At 46.1% G+C, this 18,613-nt stretch overlaps 1 protein-coding gene and 2 long non-coding RNA genes across 28 annotated transcripts in view; 2 read left to right on the forward strand and 1 right to left on the reverse strand.

Moving 5' to 3' along the window:
- Nucleotides 1-585: 585 nt before the first annotated feature.
- LOC149338155 (uncharacterized) lies at nt 586-17,757 on the reverse strand. 3 transcript variants are annotated; one of them, XR_016283403.1, is made up of 4 exons: nt 16,503-17,757; nt 14,962-15,017; nt 4,032-4,062; nt 586-1,031 (listed from the first exon to the last, which is right to left on the reverse strand). It is a non-coding gene; the product is annotated as an uncharacterized LOC149338155 (long non-coding RNA). The 3 variants fall into 3 exon arrangements; XR_016283402.1 differs by lacking the exon at nt 4,032-4,062 and having other exon boundaries at nt 16,503-17,748; XR_016283404.1 differs by lacking the exons at nt 586-1,031; nt 4,032-4,062 and adding an exon at nt 9,545-9,935 and having other exon boundaries at nt 16,503-17,750.
- On the forward strand, nt 5,561-9,603 carry LOC149338156 (uncharacterized). 2 transcript variants are annotated; one of them, XR_016283407.1, is made up of 4 exons: nt 5,561-5,773; nt 6,218-6,272; nt 7,494-7,549; nt 9,398-9,603. It is a non-coding gene; the product is annotated as an uncharacterized LOC149338156 (long non-coding RNA). The 2 variants fall into 2 exon arrangements; XR_016283406.1 differs by having other exon boundaries at nt 5,561-6,272.
- The window catches only part of LOC149338157 (uncharacterized), a 164,353-nt gene continuing 162,188 nt past the window's right edge, over nt 16,449-18,613 (forward strand). For 18 of the 23 annotated variants that reach the window (XR_016283391.1, XR_016283392.1, XR_016283393.1 and 15 more), the window contains exon 1: nt 16,449-17,250. Coding sequence is in view for 3 of the 23 variants with exons in the window: in XM_089547519.1 (XP_089403645.1) it covers nt 17,235-17,250 (16 nt within the window). In the remaining 20 variants the exon portion in view is untranslated. Of the gene's footprint in view, nt 17,251-17,312; nt 17,962-18,613 lie in introns of those variants that run through there. The other 5 variants (XR_016283395.1, XR_016283401.1, XM_089547517.1 and 2 more) reach the window with 3 other exon arrangements.

The following is an 18,613-nucleotide window of genomic DNA, read 5'->3' on the forward strand; positions in this document are numbered from 1 at the left end:
ACCATCTTAATGTAGGTCGCTTTTTGCAGTACTTTTTGCCAGTGCATTCACTGCATGGTACAGGCACCATGTACAGGGTGCTCCATATTTATCAGTCAGGGTTGTAAAAAAATTCTCTTGCGCAAACCATTGGTCTATTTCTGCTAAAGCACAGACCACAGGGTAGCTTATGATATCTGTGTTTTCCGATAAATACTTTAACGTCGGAACTTGCCTGGACTGCCAAGAATCGGAAGGACTGGAGTCGTCTGCGCGCGGAATTTTCATGGAGGCGAGCGGGATAGCCGATTTGAGAGGCTTTGCCATCTGGTGAACTGCGAGGCAAACAATATCCCTGCTCGGAGCTGGGGTAGGTCTCGCAGTACCCCAGTTGGCACAGCCTGTCAAATATGCTGCTCCGCTTACCTAGACAAAAATTCTCCGTGCAGACAACTGTAGTTTTTCGCCGATTCTGGACAATTCAAGCAAGTTCTGATGTTTAAACCAATTATTGAAAAATGCAGACTATCATAAGCTACGTTATGGCCAGTGCTCAAGTTCACACAGGTAAGTAGTTTGCGCAGGATAATTTTTTTTTACAACCACGACTGATAAATATGGAGCACCCTGTATATCAAGGCATACCACTTCTGTAAACAGCAGCTTGCATGCACAGTCTCCTATCAGCCGTGAATGTAGGTTGCAATGCAAGCTGGGCTAGTTGGAGGCAGCACATAAAACTGTGCACAGTGTGAGAAATTAGACAGCAATAGAACAAACACATATATGCGTGCCAGCACTGTCTTGTAGCTGTGACAAAATAATATCTGCAGCCTGAATTTGTGAGGCAGTGCTGGTATGTGTATGTGCTCTTTCTATTGCCATTTGGTTTCTCATGCTGCACGCAGTGTATGTCATCATTGGAGCAATCGATGCATTGCTGCAGTCCTCGTAGAACATTTTCAGGAAACAACATCCTCCTTGACAGAAGGAATACAACTTGCTTGGATGCTGTCAGTGCAGCACAAGGGCTTGAAGAAGCTGATCTGGACCTGCAAGCACACAAAAGAACCACGACAGCTGCCCTGGCAGTAGAAGTGCAACTTTCCCCTTGTGGTTACCCATGCTTCCCGACAACTTGAATAAGATTTTGTTTAGCACAGTGAAATGCGTAGTGGATGGAGCAATTGCACTGACCGCCACAATGAAAGTATGCAGGTTTTTATGCAGTTGGTAAAAAATTATAGCAAGCGAAACAGAAGGAATTGCAGATTTAGACCATGACCTGGAATAAGAAAAATTGGATCTCGGCCCTACGGGTATGACACGATAGCGTTATCGGTCTCCTGGGACTCCTCATGCCCCTCCTGGAGCAGTGGTTAAGCGATGCGCCACTGCCCTGCGATGGCAGGTGCTCCCAGCGGTGCGTCCTGCAGGTTGCTCTTCCCGAGTGACCAATCCTTGATTTAACTGCCACGATGGGCAGTTTGCTCGCAATGCGGTGGGCAGGTTGTGTCACCAAGATGGCCCACCTGGCATTGCTCTATGGGCACCACCTGCCCGAGCCATGCGCGTGGTTTTTCGCTCACGATGCCGACGCCGGATTTTCTGGTGACCGTGTCGGGTGGCAGTTAAATTAACGACTGGTCGCTCAGGAAGAGCAACCTTTGTCGCACAAGTCCCGCCGGTGACAGCACCTGCCACAGAAGGGCAATGGCGCAGCTCTGCACCACTACGCCAGGAGTGGTATGAGGACTCCCAGGGACGTCTGAATGTAAAGTAGAGAATGATGTTCTGCATTTAGGGAAAAGAACCCACTACGTTCAACTCATCGCGTCCTACCCTTAAGGTGGAGCTTTCAATTTCTACCTTATTCCTCCAGCAGCAAGTGCCCATTTCCCATTGTTGAACATGACGGCCAAGTAAATGAATGAATAAATTTAATTTTGGCATGACTGGCACATTCATATAAGGGGGGGAAGGGGAGTGCTAACAGCCAAATAAGGTTTGATTTTCATATATAGCTGTTATGAAAGAAATGTTTATACAGGTTACTGGAATGTTCACTGTATTTTACTGTATCATGCATGTATTCATCACTTTCTTAAATATACTGTAATACACCTTAAGGACTAACTTAATATATGCACCCAGATGAGATTTCTGACATTCAGTTTTAGGACATTATTAATGTAAAGCACAGCGGGGCTCAGCTAGTTGCTTTAGAGCCAGTCATAAAGCATTTCATCTGAGTATCCTCAACCAATCACATCGCTACAGTACTAGTTGATTTACTGACCCCTGTTCATGAATGTGATTTGCAGAACTCACACAGACTATGCGCAAACTTTCTGAATGCAGTTGATCACTCCTTGCATCTACATCTTTATCCCTTTTCATCCCGAATTTTTGTGGCGAGCACAAAAATTTGTGGTGGTTTTATCTCCATAAGAAGCTATTAAAAAGCTTGTAAACAAATTACGAGGGCAGTAAGTACAGCGGTTTTCAAGGGACAACCATGTCCAGTATACTGAACACTGGGATTTATTTGTTGCCCTAAGAGTAGCACATTTTCATCTGCACTTTAAGAATTGCAGCTACTTTCTTCGCTATGAAGCACAGACTGTGGTTGGAATTTTTCCGCTTTGCCGCCTGAGTACGAATTGACATCAAGGTTTGAGTAGTCTCCAAACAAAATTTCCTGAATTTCCTCATTAGTGAGAGTCTTTCGTACAAATAAAACAACCAAATGGTGCTCAGAAGCATATTACTTGCACGACAAATCCACATCAGGGTGTTTCTCGAACGATAGTGGGAGTTATGTAATTTTTGCACCAAACAATATTGAAAATCAAATGTAACCTGCTTGCGCAGGGATTAGAACAATACGAACAATTAAATCCTAGTGACCAGTACATTGGAGATAAAAATATTATCACATTGCGAAAAAACTACTCACAACTAGGGCAAACTTTTAACCACATTGTTTCAAATGAAATTTAATTCACTTGCGAGAATTTATATATTTGAATTGGATGAAGAGGAAACTTTAAAAGAAATTGTTTGCTTGAGCACGTCGATCGTGGCGGTCTGCTCGTGGAAGCTGCCCTCCTAAAAAGATGCGGCCAAGAGAGGAACTATCATGATGGAGATATTGCTTGTCTCTTCCAGAAGCCATCAAAATGGTTTTGGTTTAGATTTGTTTGATTTTTTTCATTGCTTTTTTTCTGATGTCCAGTGTAGTGGTCGCTAGGTTGGAAAAGGTTATAAAGCTGCCGATTTCAATTTAGTTTTACATGCAATAACAAATATATTTTTGAGCAGTAAAATATAAGAGTATAAACCAAAAGTAAATAAAATTCAATAATTTTAGTAAAACATGGAATAAACAAATAACTGAACAAACTACAAGTCCTGCCCCCCAACCCCCCCCACCCCCCAAAAATGTTCCGCAGTCTCTGCCCTCTAATGACAATGCTCTTTTGCAGCTGAGCTACTCCTCACCAAAGTATGTCTGTGAACCCAGATACCTTCTTCTGTCCCAGCGTTCCCCATGAGTGGTGACTATGGACTTCAGACTGCTCTGTTCCTGCTCATGACTTACGCCTGCACCGACCTGCCCACTAGGACTGCTGCTAAGAGAAGCTCAAGATTCTGGCTTACTTCCATGACTGCCACTGATTAGCACTGGCAACTGATCTCTCCAATAGTGTGCTGCCTTCGTTGCCGCCACCACTGCCTAGAACTACTCTAACTGTGCTTACGGTGCACTCGCAAATGCCATACAGAGCTGGGTGTATCGACGGTACTGCTGTCAGCATTGATGGTGGCCTGGCTAACAAAGCTGCTGCTGTCGTTTTATATTCAGAGCATGATTTAATAAAGTTGCACTCCAAAGAGTGGAAATCAAATGCATTTTGAAACAAAGGGGACAGGTGTGTTACTTTATCCCACACAAGTACATGCACCATGTCATGGTGCATGTACTGCGAAATTGAGAATTGTGGTTTACAACTGTAAGTTCACATCTCAATTCCAAACTATATACTCACCTATGCACAAAAACTTCAGTTCCTCAAAGACCTACATGTACACAGGAGTATAACGAAGAGACGGAGGGGTATTAATAAACCGAGCATGTCACCACTCTGTTTGGGAAGGCGCACTTTGATGGAGATTAATCTTTCTTGCTAACAAAGAAAAAATATACACCAGAAAGTACAAAAACATGAAGCAGTTAACCAGCTCTAGAGATTTAAAGAATGGTACAACAGCCTAAGAGAGCTAAATAAGGCCCTGGAGTTTTGGAAGAAGAATCATCAATATAAATCGTGCACTAATAATACAATAATAAAATATTAGATATTACAATAAATTTAGACCTCACTTGAAGAAACAGAAGTTTCAATTCTTTGTGTTCGCACATTACCTACAGAAAAACTGTTCAGGTGGGAAAACGCACGAAGGAAAACAGCAAAAATGCTGCCAATGAAGTGGGCTTTCCTTTCCTCTCAGTAGCACTTCCACAAGAGTATTTCACAGGGTGCGCCTAAAATACTACAGACACCAAATTTTTGCTTCGTGTTTTCTTTCAAATGATGCATTAGACATTAATATACATGTACCACCGTGCGATATTCGCCTATGGCCGGTAAATAATTTAGAATTTTATTTCTTCCCGACGTTGTTTCGGTTTCATCAACTGAATGATGGCTGTGATGTGTAGTTGGTATCTAGGTCACGTGAGACACGATAAAAACGGCAATACAACTGCTGACACGTCATTTGTTGCCAATCCATTTCTAGAAGCAGGCTGGTTTAAGTGTTGTAATGAATCAAACCTACGTAAAAGCATGTATAGTGAAGTTTCTTCCTGCTGACACAACCTAAAGGCCAACTACATGTCACCGCCATTGTTCGGTTGATAAAACTGAAACGAGAACAACATGAAATAAGAAATTCAGTTATAAATTATTTAGCAGTTGCAGGCGAAAGCAAGTGTTCAATGTTCATAAGTTCATAAGTTCAATGTCCAATGCATCATTTGCTAGAAGAAAACATGCAACTAAAAATAAATGTCTGTAGTCCATTAAGAGTTTCAACTTTGAACCACTTGGGCACCTGACTCAAAGGCAACCAGACGAAGGGTTGTCTTGAATTCTAGTATACCCAAGCAACTGCTATACACGGCGACAGAGCTGGGGGCATGTTGCCTCATACAAGTTGCAACAGACGCTCTCAAGTGATTGCAAGAAGCTGTGGCCTATTACATGCCAAGTTACCTTCAACAAAGCTATGTTTTGGACACCACCGCACATGAAGGTTTATGGTTTATGAGGGTTTAACGTCCTAAAGCAACTCAGGCTGTGAGGGACGCCACAGTGGAGGGCTCCGGAAATTTCGACCAACTGGGGTTCTTTAATGTGCACTGACATCGCACAGTGCTTCCACACAAGACTTTTTTTTAGGAATTTTAGGCATTAGGAGACCCGCATCTTTCAGGTCAGTAGCAGAGCAAAATAATCACTGAGCCACCACAGGGTTTTTCGGTTTTCTGTTTTTGCGGCATGTAACTCTCAAACCCAGACGTCTAAAATTATACCGAGGCCGAGGATGGCGCGCGTTTCAGAGAACGGGCGAACTCGTGTTTGCTCCAGCGCCTCGTTGCGCTATCTGCGCTTTCGTTTCTCTCTCGTGAATCGGCCCGCTGCTGTTTTGGTAGATGCGAGCTCGGTGAATTTTGCTCTCAGTTCATGGTTTGGGCAGTCCTACCTTCAACCTTTTCCAGACTGAGGTGAGTGCTGTCAAAATAATTCATTCTGCACGCGCGATGTTGTTTCGTACTTGCCCGCCAACTAGATAAAAGTGTTCGTCGTCGCTCTGTCATCGCCTTGTGGCTTGTTGAAAGAGCTGCTGCACGACTGCGCAAGTGTGTGACGGTCTCGATGATTAATGCGGCGTCTTCTGATGTAAATTTCGCGACATCGTGCGGGTGAAGGCGCGCGAGGAGACCGCGGAGTGGCGTCGTTAGAGGTCGTTTTTTCGCGCTTGAAAGGACAGCTGTTGCATGTTTGCTACTGTGCACCTATCGATAGTCGGTTGCCTCTAACGAAGGTTTGTCTTTTTCAAGATTCATCTCCTTCGCTCATGGCCTCTGTACATTTTGGCCGCAGCTGTTATTTCTGTGTGTGCCAGCGTAAACGCGCTGGACTGTGGGATTTTACTGCCTTCCTCGCAGCTTCAGCAGATGGGGTACGTGACTTGCGCTATCAAAGCGTCGGGATTCCCGACAGGTAGGTGGCGTTTACCTGTGCTGACCAGTTGTATGTTTTGCTTCCTTTTTCACGCGCCGCCGCGGTGGCTCAGTGGCTATGGTGCTCGGCTGCTGACCCAAAGGACGCGGGTTCGATCCCGGCCGCGGCGGCTGGAATTTCTTTGGAGGAGAAATTCTAGAGGCCCGTGTACTGTGCGATGTCAGTGCACGTTAAAGAACCCCAGGTGGTCGAAATTTCCGGAGCCCTCCACTACGGCGTCTCTCATAGCCTTAGTCGCTTTGGGACGTTAAACCCCATAAACCAACCAACCAACCAACCAACCTTTTTCACGCGGTGCTGCAATGCAGGAGATCAGCTTCTTTGTGATACTTCCGAAGAGCGAAAGAAGGGGTTGCTGGCCAGTTTAAATATGAGCTGGCTCAGTGTGAAAAAAAAACTGGCGTACCTCGGAGTGCCACGAACCTTCTGTACAGCATGAGACTGCAGTAAGGCATTCATTGTGCTTATCCGCCCAGGCCCGTCACTGCCAAGTAACTCATGTGTAAGGCGACGGATGCCGCAAGGAATACGTGCATAGCACTAGGTCGATGCCCATGGAAATATTTATCGTTTTACAACCGAAATAACTGCATTGGTATAATTCTTTGCGTTTGTTTAAACATTTGGGATGCCTGTCCCTACCATAGTTTCCCAACACTTGTTCTGTGTGCTCCAATGCATTCGAGGAAGCTATGGGAAAGATTTCCAGAAAAAAATTAATGCATTCATAAGTAACAGGCAGTGCGTGCCTTTAAGCCGCTGCCAAGGGCACTGAGAGGGTATTCAGACAAACCAAAGATGACGCTGAGCCAGCATGTCTTTTGGAGGAGAGCTAGCAGCCGCTGTGTGGACTTCACGTGGCTGTCAAGGGACAAGGCAGCAGCTGCTAAAACCACTTTCCAGCGCAGTTCCATGCAAGCAGCATGTGCAGCACTTACTGTATCAGTGAATCCACTACACTGTTTCGTTTGTTGTAATTAATTGTTTTGGAAATGCACATGTAGTGCATTTACGAAACAATTAATTTGTGTGTGTATCAACCAGCAGCTACCAATGTCGTTACTTTGTTTTTCTGCTGCAGCAGAAGCCCTCACTTGCTTTACTCAATTCTGGGAGTGAGTTTGTTGAATTCATCTGTGCAAACGGGCCTTGTTTGTAGCATTACTCTGATCTGCAGCGTGCGCCTTTGCTTATTTGCAGATCCTTCCACCAGCTGGATTCTACCTTGACCTCATTACCACAGTGAGCTGAGATTGGTATGGTGTAATGCATACTTTCGCTGTTTCCACAGGTTCAGAGCGTGCTCCTGGTTAAGTTTTAAAAAGTTTGAATTTTTGAAAGCATGCCCGCAATGTATTTACTTTTATTGTGGAGTGTGTATTTTGGCACCTCTGCATGTTACGGTACGCTGTTGTTTGGAAAGTTATTCTGAGCACTTTCGGCTACATGATTTGCAGAGAGAGAAGTTGGGGAAACACCAGTGCACCTATGTAATTTGCCTACGGAATGAAAGCAGCAGATTTAGATCTGTACAAGTCTGTACTAGATTCATAAGCAGACAGTGTGCCGTATAGAACAAGCTATACACAGCCTCTTGTACATGTATAAAAGCTATTGTTCTGTGGGAGCACCCTTTATGTGAAGCTGCTGTGGTGGCTCAGTGATTATTTTGCTCTGCTACTGACCTGAAAGATGCGGGTCTCCTAATGCCTAAAATTCCTAAAAAAAAGTCTTGTGTGGAAGCACTGTGCGATGTCAGTGCACATTAAAGAACTCCAGTTGGTCGAAATTTCCGGAGCCCTCCACTGTGGCGTCCCTCACAGCCTGAGTTGCTTTAGGACGTTAAACCCTCATAAACCATAAACCTTCATGTGCGGTGGTGTCCAAAACATAGCTTTGTTGAAGGTAACTTGGCATGTAATAGGCCACAGCTTCTTGCAATCACTTGAGAGCGTCTGTTGCAACTTGTATGAGGCAACATGCCCCCAGCTCTGTCGCCGTGTATAGCAGTTGCTTGGGTATACTAGAATTCAAGACAACCCTTCGTCTGGTTGCCTTTGAGTCAGGTGCCCAAGTGGTTCAAAGTTGAAACTCTTAATGGACTACAGACATTTATTTTTAGTTGCATGTTTTCTTCTAGCAAATGATGCATTGGACATTGAACTTATGAACTTATGAACATTGAACACTTGCTTTCGCCTGCAACTGCTAAATAATTTATAACTGAATTTCTTATTTCATGTTGTTCTCGTTTCAGTTTTATCAACCGAACAATGGCGGTGACATGTAGTTGGCCTTTAGGTTGTGTCAGCAGGAAGAAACTTCACTATACATGCTTTTACGTAGGTTTGATTCATTACAACACTTAAACCAGCCTGCTTCTAGAAATGGATTGGCAACAAATGACGTGTCAGCAGTTGTATTGCCGTTTTTATCGTGTCTCACGTGACCTAGATACCAACTACACATCACAGCCATCATTCAGTTGATGAAACCGAAACAACGTCGGGAAGAAATAAAATTCTAAATTATTTACCGGCCATAGGCGAATATCGCACGGTGGTACATGTATATTAATGTCTAATGCATCATTTGAAAGAAAACACGAAGCAAAAATTTGGTGTCTGTAGTATTTTAGGCGCACCCTGTGAAATACTCTTGTGGAAGTGCTACTGAGAGGAAAGGAAAGCCCACTTCATTGGCAGCATTTTTGCTGTTTTCCTTCGTGCGTTTTCCCACCTGAACAGTTTTTCTGTAGGTAATGTGCGAACACAAAGAATTGAAACTTCTGTTTCTTCAAGTGAGGTCTAAATTTATTGTAATATCTAATATTTTATTATTGTATTATTAGTGCACGATTTATATTGATGATTCTTCTTCCAAAACTCCAGGGCCTTATTTAGCTCTCTTAGGCTGTTGTACCATTCTTTAAATCTCTAGAGCTGGTTAACTGCTTCATGTTTTTGTACTTTCTGGTGTATATTTTTTCTTTGTTAGCAAGAAAGATTAATCTCCATCAAAGTGCGCCTTCCCAAACAGAGTGGTGACATGCTCGGTTTATTAATACCCCTCCGTCTCTTCGTTATACTCCTGTGTACATGTAGGTCTTTGAGGAACTGAAGTTTTTGTGCATAGGTGAGTATATAGTTTGGAATTGAGATGTGAACTTACAGTTGTAAACCACAATTCTCAATTTCGCAGTACATGCACCATGACATGGTGCATGTACTTGTGTGGGATAAAGTAACACACCTGTCCCCTTTGTTTCAAAATGCATTTGATTTCCACTCTTTGGAGTGCAACTTTATTAAATCATGCTCTGAATATAAAACGACAGCAGCAGCTTTGTTAGCCAGGCCACCATCAATGCTGACAGCAGTACCGTCGATACACCCAGCTCTGTATGGCATTTGCGAGTGCACCGTAAGCACAGTTAGAGTAGTTCTAGGCAGTGGTGGCGGCAACGAAGGCAGCACACTATTGGAGAGATCAGTTGCCAGTGCTAATCAGTGGCAGTCATGGAAGTAAGCCAGAATCTTGAGCTTCTCTTAGCAGCAGTCCTAGTGGGCAGGTCGGTGCAGGCGTAAGTCATGAGCAGGAACAGAGCAGTCTGAAGTCCATAGTCACCACTCATGGGGAACGCTGGGACAGAAGAAGGTATCTGGGTTCACAGACATACTTTGGTGAGGAGTAGCTCAGCTGCAAAAGAGCATTGTCATTAGAGGGCAGAGACTGCGGAACATTTTTGGGGGGTGGGGGGGGGTTGGGGGGCAGGACTTGTAGTTTGTTCAGTTATTTGTTTATTCCATGTTTTACTAAAATTATTATTGAATTTTATTTACTTTTGGTTTATACTCTTATATTTTACTGCTCAAAAATATATTTGTTATTGCATGTAAAACTAAATTGAAAGCGCTAACTGCATGAGGTGATGATTTGCAGCAATGAGCTGAGGGCCGCTGAACCACTGTCACTCAGGTTCTAGGTTTGTAGGAAACTTCGCCCATCGCCCAGTCATCTTGTTCCACTCCTTAAACCGGGAAAATCACCACTCGACATTTCAGCATACCGCCCAACTGCACTCTCCAGCAGTGTCGGGAGAATCATGGAAAGAATGTTGTTAACACATGCGGAATGGTACCTGGAGCGATACCAAATCTACCCTTGATTTATGTCTGGGTTTCGAAATGTGGCTGACCTTGTAACGTCCGTCCAGCACCAAAAAAATTTGAAAAGATTGACCGTGGCGCTGTTCTTGGACATAAAGGGCGCCTACAACAACGTAACACAGGCCATTTTGGATGCATTAGAAACTGCTGAGATTTGAGGCCTCATGTTCAGCTGGATACGCAGCTATTTGGTCGAGAGGTCGTCTTTTGTTCAGACTCAAAATTCACGCGGAGTCCCACAGGGTGGAGTGCTGAGCCCAATACTTTTCAACCTTGCTCTTATCAGCCTGGTTGACTCATTGCCACAATCTGTTCAGATCTCTATATATGCCGATGATATCTGTATTTGGGCATCAAGCGTGACCCGTCCCTAAGCTCATGCGAGACTGCAAAAGGCGGCAACGATACTGACGTTATATCTTCGTCAGCAGGGCCTAAATATTTTGACAGAGAAATGTTCCCTCGTGGCATTCACACGAAAAAAAAAATGACAAGTTACCCCATATATATTAATGGCAACGCCATTCCCTATGAGAGAAGTCACCGCTTTGTTGGCACTATTATCGATAGGAACCTCTCGTGGAGTCCCCATCTCTACCTCTTGCGAAAGAGACTGACAGCGATTGTTCATATTCTCTCCTTCCTCGGGGGAAAGCCGTGGGGCACATCTGTGCACTCGATGCTTCTACTATACCGTTCGCTGTCCCTGGGATATTTGCGGCATACCTTTCCCATTTTAAGCAATATTAGAAAGACAAACATTCAGACACTTCATAGTGTTCAAGCGCGAGCTCTACAAATCTGCCTTGGACTACCTAAATGTGCCTCAACAGCAGCCACAATTTTTGTCGCTGGGGGGCATCCCGTTACTTCATACATTGCTGTTGAAACCATGAGAACACACATTCGGCACGTCACACGAGTTTCGAGTCATCTTGAAGCTCTTCCAATGCTCAGACCACATACTGCATTGGCAAAAGTAATTCAAGCTCATCGTGCCTACCTTCCTTCGCAGTTCGCTCATGCCTCAAGACCATGCTCACCCATATGGAGTCTATGAACCTCGGGTACACCTCTCTATTCCGGGAATTACTAAGAAATCTGGTGTATCATTGCCTGCTCTTAAGCAAATTACACTGCATCATCTGCATATTAACCATAAACACCGCATGCATGTCTACCCAGATGGCTCAGTGACTTCAACAGGCTCTGCTGGGTCTGTGGTGATACCGGCCAGGTCTATTTTAATGAAGGTGAGGACTACCTATCTCACCTCTTCAACTGGTGACAATGCAAGCAACATGGCTGGCAAGTACTCCGGCATGCAGGCACATCTGGAAAAAATCAACCCTCAAGCTAATTTTATCCCTTGCGCTGCCCACTCACTAAACCTGGTCGGGGCACATGCTGTAGATCCTTGTGTGCAAGCCATTAGTTTTTTCGGGTTTGTACAGCGTGTATACGTTTTCTTTGCTGCATCTACTCATCGCTGGGCTGTACTCAAGACCCACCTGAAACAAAACGCGACAGTGGTAATCCCAAAGCAAGTCTCAGACACGCGGTGGTCAGCTCGAGCGGATGCAACGAGGGCTCTCGTGGCCGGCTCATAAGAAATCACAGCCCCCTTGATGCAACTATCCGAAGGTCAAGTTGAGAGAGGAGGAACGAAGCACGAGGCAGAGTGCTTGCTGAAGACAATGGCAACGTTGGAAACTGCACTGTTGGCCGAGTTTTGGGATAGAGTTTTGCAACGTTTCCACGCCACCAGCAAGGCACTTCAACGCTCTCACTGAATGCTGCTGTCAGCCTGATGAGATCATTGTGTGAAGGAAGCATCAAACAATGCTTCATACAAGGCAAGCACCCAGAGAAAACCAAAACAGTCGACACGACACGACAGCGCTGAATGTACAAGCACACCAGAGACGCAAGATCCTTCAGCTAAATTTCCCTGTGAGACTTTCTTCGTCATGATCGACAACCTCCTGCATGCGCTCACAGCTCGCTTGAGCGCTTACACCAAAGTCTGCTCGCAATTTGCTGTTATTGCGGATTGAAAGAGCTTTTCCCCAGCACAGCGGCGGCCTAAGGCAATGGGCCTCGTCACAAAGTATCCTTCTGATCTGGCCGGCACATTTCCCGATGAGCGTGAGCAGTTTATTTCATTTGCGAGCAACGAAGGCTGTTCTTCTGCGACAGACATGCTGAAACTTCGAATTCGAGAAAAGCTTGAAGGTTCCTTTCCGGATGTTCACGTCACTATTAGACTTTTTTTGTGCTTGATGGTTACGAACTGCACAGGCGAACGATCATTCAGCAAGCTAGAACTCATCAAGAACAGGCTTTGATCAACGATGATCAAAGCCTGAGCGATTTGTCGCTGCTAAGCGTGGAGACGGAGATTCTGAGGCGGGCCAATGTTGAACATCTGATCAACAAACTCTCCCTGCAAAAGGCCCGAAAACGCTTGTAGAACTTGTAGGATGTGGGTTAACATCCGTGCCTTTCCGCCCTCTCTGTATCTATCTGTCGCCCATTACCCAAAAATGGCTCGTCAAAGTAGCCAACAGAAAAAGGTGTTGCGGGTACAAATGTGACTAGTTTTTATCACATCTGCTTGCGCTAGCGCACGCATGTGCGCCAGTCATGGGCTCCAGCAGTCGGGAGCGTGCCCCTGTCGGATGCACGATAACGCATTCGCCTTCTTACGTATAGAGAGCACTAAAAATAGCCGCGTTGCATCAAGCGGCACGAGAAAGGCAGAGATGCGGAACAGGCACAGAGGCGGCCATAGCCCTGGTTTTAAAAAGGGAAGGTCAGGGGCTCTTTCGCAGGGAGAGGACTACTGACGGCAGGAGTGCTTGCCCGATTGCGTCATACATAAGTGTGTGCTCGGGCACTTATGCCCAATTTCTTTATGCCTATTCAAACGGGTTACCATTGCCTAGCCTAGGCACTTCATTTTTCGAACTCGCGCAGGCGCGGGCGTTTATGTTGTGCTTTGTTTTACGTTGCCATAATAAAGGCACCTTTTTTGTTGAACCTGCGTTGTTTGTCAGGTCATTCGCCATTCCCGAACCCCTTTGGATCAAAAGGCATGGATTCCATCATTTAATAAAGACAATAGTTCACTGTTCTCTGTAGCTGCATCCACAATTCACTTCGGCAAGCCCAGCAATGATACGTATTTTGCAAGAAGAGTTTGTGTTTTCAGCATGGTTTAAGCGAACAAGCTGCCAACGTGCATACACAATTCACTGAAAGTTTGGTAGGAGCTGTGGAAAATTGAAGGGAGTATAGGCTGCACCTCTCACTTATTACATTTTATAGCACCTCAGAAATGTAATTAGGCACCACTGTGCAGTGTACTAGTGCAGGTGTCTAACACAAGGTGACTGAAGCAGCCACAACCGAGCAACACTGCTGAACGCGCCGCTCTGCTGCCAAGTTTCGCTTCACACGGGTGTACCAGTGGCAACGGTAGCAATCGCCGTTGTCATTGTACAGTACGTCGCGACGAATGTCACTTCATGCTGTTACACTTCAGGTAAGATCAAATGCGCTTTTTCTGCCGACATACAACATTTTCTTTTTAATTGTTTACATGTTTTCAATGTGTTATGTGCCATTAGTGAGACTTTGGCCCGGAAATTTGCTCAAACAAGATTTTTTGTTTTTCTATCGCTTTCCCTTGTTTGATGAGAACATTATAAATAGAGGATCTCATGTTACTTAGCCCAGCCACATACCGCATTAACATTTCTTTCTTATTCGGGCCAGTGTTTGACTCGATAACACAGGTCATAAACGCGAGCAGGGCCGCAGGAAAAGAAAAAAAAGATTGTCACTTCTGTAGGCACCCATCAGTTGTAAAAGTGCTCATACTGAACAAGGGTCATGCCTGTGGAACAAGGGTCCTCAAGTAGCTGCGGAACCCTGTGTCCCGACTTCACACCTTCCTACCTAACATGGACAAAAATACCCAAATGCTATTTGTAACAACTGGATGAACAGGGAAATATCCTGCTATCAGTAGCCATACTATTAATCAGTCCCAAAATAAAGTAGGCAAAGGGAAGAGGGCAGAGAAAGGAGACTGATCTCGGGAACCAAAAAAGTACTCCAAGGAGCCCATTTTCAAAACCCCCGCATTGAAAGGAGTCCGAGTCTGGCTTGTTTATATGGCACACTGTATGCTTATGAATCCAGTGCAGATTTGCGCAGGCCTAAATCTTCCATTCATTGTGAACCTGGCAAGGAACTGCACACGCACATTGGTGTTTCCCCAACTTCTCTCTCTGCAAATCATGTAGCCGAAAGTGCTCAGAATAACTTTTCAAACAACAGCGTACTGTAAAATGCAGAGGTGCCAAAATACACAGTCCACAATAAAAGTAAATACATTGCGGGCATGCTTTCAAAAATTCAAACTTTTTAAAACTTAACCAGGAGCACGCTCTGAACCTGTGGAAACAGCGAAAGTATGCATTACGCCATACCAATCTCAGCTCACTGTGGTAATGAGGTCAAGGTAGAATCCAGCTGGTGGAAGGATCTGCAAATAAGGAAAGGCGCACGCTGCAGATCAGAGTAATGCTACAAACACGGCCAGTTTGCACAGATGAATTCAACAAACTCACTCCCAGAATTGAGTACAGCAAGTGAGGGCTCATGCTGCAGCAGAAAAACAAAGTAACGACATTGGTAGCTGCTGGTCGATACACACACGAATTAATTGTTTCGTAAATGCACTAGGTGTGCATTTCCAAAACAATTACAACAAACAAAACAGTGTAGTGGATTCACTGATACAGTAAGTGCTGCACATGCTGCTTGCATGGAACTGCACTGGAAAGTGGTTATAGCAGCTGCTGCCTTGTCCCTTGACAGCCACGTGAAGTCCACACAGCGGCCGCTAGCTCTCCTCCAAAAGACATGCTGGCTCAGCGTCATCTTTGGTTTGTCTGAATACCCTCTCAGTGCCCTTGGCAGCGGCTTAAAGGCACGCACTGCCTGTTACTTATGAATGCATTAATTTTTTTCTGGAAATCCTTCCCATAGCTTCCTCGAATGCATTGGAGCACACAGAACAAGTGTTGGGAAACTATGGTAGGGACAGGCATCCCAAATGTTTAAACAAACTCAAAGAATTATGCCAATGCAGTTATTTCGGTTGTAAAACGATAAATATTTCCATGGGCATCGACCTAGTGCTAGCTGAAGGCTAATGAAGTCACGTATTCCTTGCGGCATCCGTCGCCTTACACAGGAGTTACTTGGCAGTGACGGGCCTGAGCGGATAAGCACAATGAATGCATTGCTGCAGTCTCATGCTGTACAGAAGGTTCGTGGCACTCCGAGGTACGCCAGTTTTTTTTTCACACTGAGCCAGCTCATATTTAAACTTAGGCTCCCCGCTGGCCAGCAACCCCTTCTTTCGCTCTTCAGAAGTATCACAAAAGCTGATCTCCTGCATTGCAGCACCGCGTGAAAAAGGAAGGAAAACATACAACTGGTCCGCACAGGTAAACGCCACCTACCTGTCGGGAATCCCGACGCTTCCATAGCGCAAGTCACGTACCCCATCTGCTGAAGCTGCGAGGAAGGCAGTAAAATCCCACAGTCCAGCGCGTTTACGCTGGCACACACAGAAATAACAGCTGCGGCCAAAATGTACAGAGGCCATGAGCGAAGGAGATGAATCTTGAAAAAGACAAACCTTCGTTAGAGGCAACCGACTATCGATAGGTGCACAGTAGCAAACATGCAACAGCTGTCCTTTCAAGCGCGAAAAAACGACCTCTAACGACGCCACTCCGCGGTCTCCTCGCGCGCCTTCACCCGCACGATGTCGCGAAATTTACATCAGAAGACGCCGCATTGATCATCGAGACCGTCACACACTTTCGCAGTCGTGCAGCAGCTCTTTCAACAAGCCACAAGGCGATGTCAGAGCGACGACGAACACTTTTTATCTAGTTGGCGGGCAAGTACGAAACAACATCGCGCGTGCACAATGAATTATTTTGACAGCACTCACCTCAGTCTGGAAAAGGTTGAAGGTAGGACTGCCTAAACCATGAACTGAGAGCAAAATTCACCGAGCTCGCATCTACCAAAACAGCAGCGGGCCGATTCACGAGAGAGAAACGAAAGCGCAGATAGCGCAACAAAGCGCTGGAGCATACATGAGTTCGCCCGTTCTCTGAAACGCGCGCCATCCTCGGCCTCGGCATAATTTTAGACGTCTGGGTTTGAGAGTTACATGCCGCAAAAACAGAAAACCGAAAAACCCTCTGGCGTCACATCCGCCAACCGTCCTCCTTTCCACCTGCTCTCTGGGCGCGCATGCGCAGTTCTGCGGAGTTTGCTCTCTCGATGTTCAGGTCTCGCAGAGCAACGTAGTTTGTTCTAGTAACGTTGTCGCAGAGTGAATGAAACATGGAATGAAACATGGAGGAAGAACCATGGAAAGAAAGCATCGCGGACGGAAGTGCCGGTGGCGTTTTCCCTTTCTTCGAGCAACTGTACCACTTTTTTGGGCATAATGCGACATGTCGCAAAAGGCGACACTGGGAGAATACCACCCCTGAGCAACACTAGGGACACGGGCATTTTGCTTCGCGAGACGTCGTCGCTCGTCACTTACCGTCGTCGCATTAGCGTGAGTTTTCGCGTACTACATGGAGTTCAAGAGTGTGTTTTGGAAACCAACAACATCTGGTCATCTAGGAAGGGAACGAAGATTTCTGAGCGGTTTCACTAAGCCTGGATGGATCGCATAACCGGTGAGTCCCGCTCAGCGTTTCTCTACTACTGATCAATATTCACACGCGGAGACAGTCTGCGTTCAGCTGCCTCAGCTATGTTGCCACGCGAAAAAAGAATATATCCCGCTTGGCAAGTGTTGTTCTCATAGTCTGTATATGCGTTTAGTACTCGGGTGCCGTGGGAAATAAAAATGCTACCAGATGTCAACACAGTTGCGCAGCCGCTTGCTGGGGCTACGAAAAACTGCAAAGAATATTTACTACACTCGAATCTGTGCCAGGTACCCAAGGGGGGTCAAACACACTTCCGTAATAAAGTTTTTCTCTCTCTGTCTGTGCAAAAGCATGTATTTGTACTACATGGAAGGCGACGATGAGCGGTTAGTGCCGCGCGGCGGAGCGCTCGCGCTAGGCCAGTTGCCAGCAGACAACGAACGGACTGAGCTCGTTCGATCGCAGATTGGCTGTGCTTCAGCACTGGTTAAACCTGGTAGAGTAGCGACAGGTACGTACCCCTGGCCACGCATAAGTTTCGCTTGAAAGCAAGACACGACGCAGCGTTCGGAGGTCGCGTGAGCGGACGCGCTTCACATGCGCTCCGCAAACTTCATCCTTTACGACCGGATTACCTCATCCCAGCCGTCTGAAGCCAGTGTTATCAGCCACCGCTTCTCGTGAGGAACCTGCCGATACCAATTCCTTTCCCTGTTTGGACTACCACATCAAGAGGCAAGTCCATATCTTCCTCACAGCGCTGCGCTAAGCCTCGCGACGCAGCAGCCACCGATGCCGAGCGCCGCTAGAGACGTAGCTAAGCTTCACGCTCGAACCACAACCCATTGTAGTGGAGGGAGAAGACGTATCACCAGAGTCCCTCAAACTCTGGTATCACCCTCGGAGCTGACCTCTACCAACGCGGCGAGGCGCACACAGTCAGTCAATCAATCAACTTTATTTAGGGTGGTCCTAAGCCAAGGGGGTTGGGCTACCGGGCCAGAGACGTTGGTCGGGCACAGCCTCGGCCGCCAGGCTGATGCGTTTTTTCTGCGTAGCGGGATCCTCGCTTCGCAGCAAATCGTCCCAGCTCCCAAGGGAAAAAACTTCCTCGGGCCATCGCTGGCCCATGCACGGCAGCCAACCAGGCCGACCATGGCCCAAGCTTGGCCAACTCGGTCGGGCCATGCTTGGGGATTGACATTGGCCTTGCACGGGCCGATCACCGTTTGCCATCGCTGGGCCACGCTTGGGGGCCGAGGCTGGGCCGAACGCGGAGACCAACCTTGCTTTAGTTTGCGCCTCCAAAATGGGCTTCATGCAAAAGTGTGCATGCAGGTTGTTGAAGGTGCTCTGCACTGAAGCACTGCACCATATAAGAAGAAAC

Source organism: Amblyomma mixtum, chromosome 6, assembly GCF_055824585.1.
Source record: "Amblyomma mixtum isolate Tamu chromosome 6, ASM5582458v1, whole genome shotgun sequence".
Lineage (NCBI taxonomy): Eukaryota > Metazoa > Arthropoda > Arachnida > Ixodida > Ixodidae > Amblyomma > Amblyomma mixtum.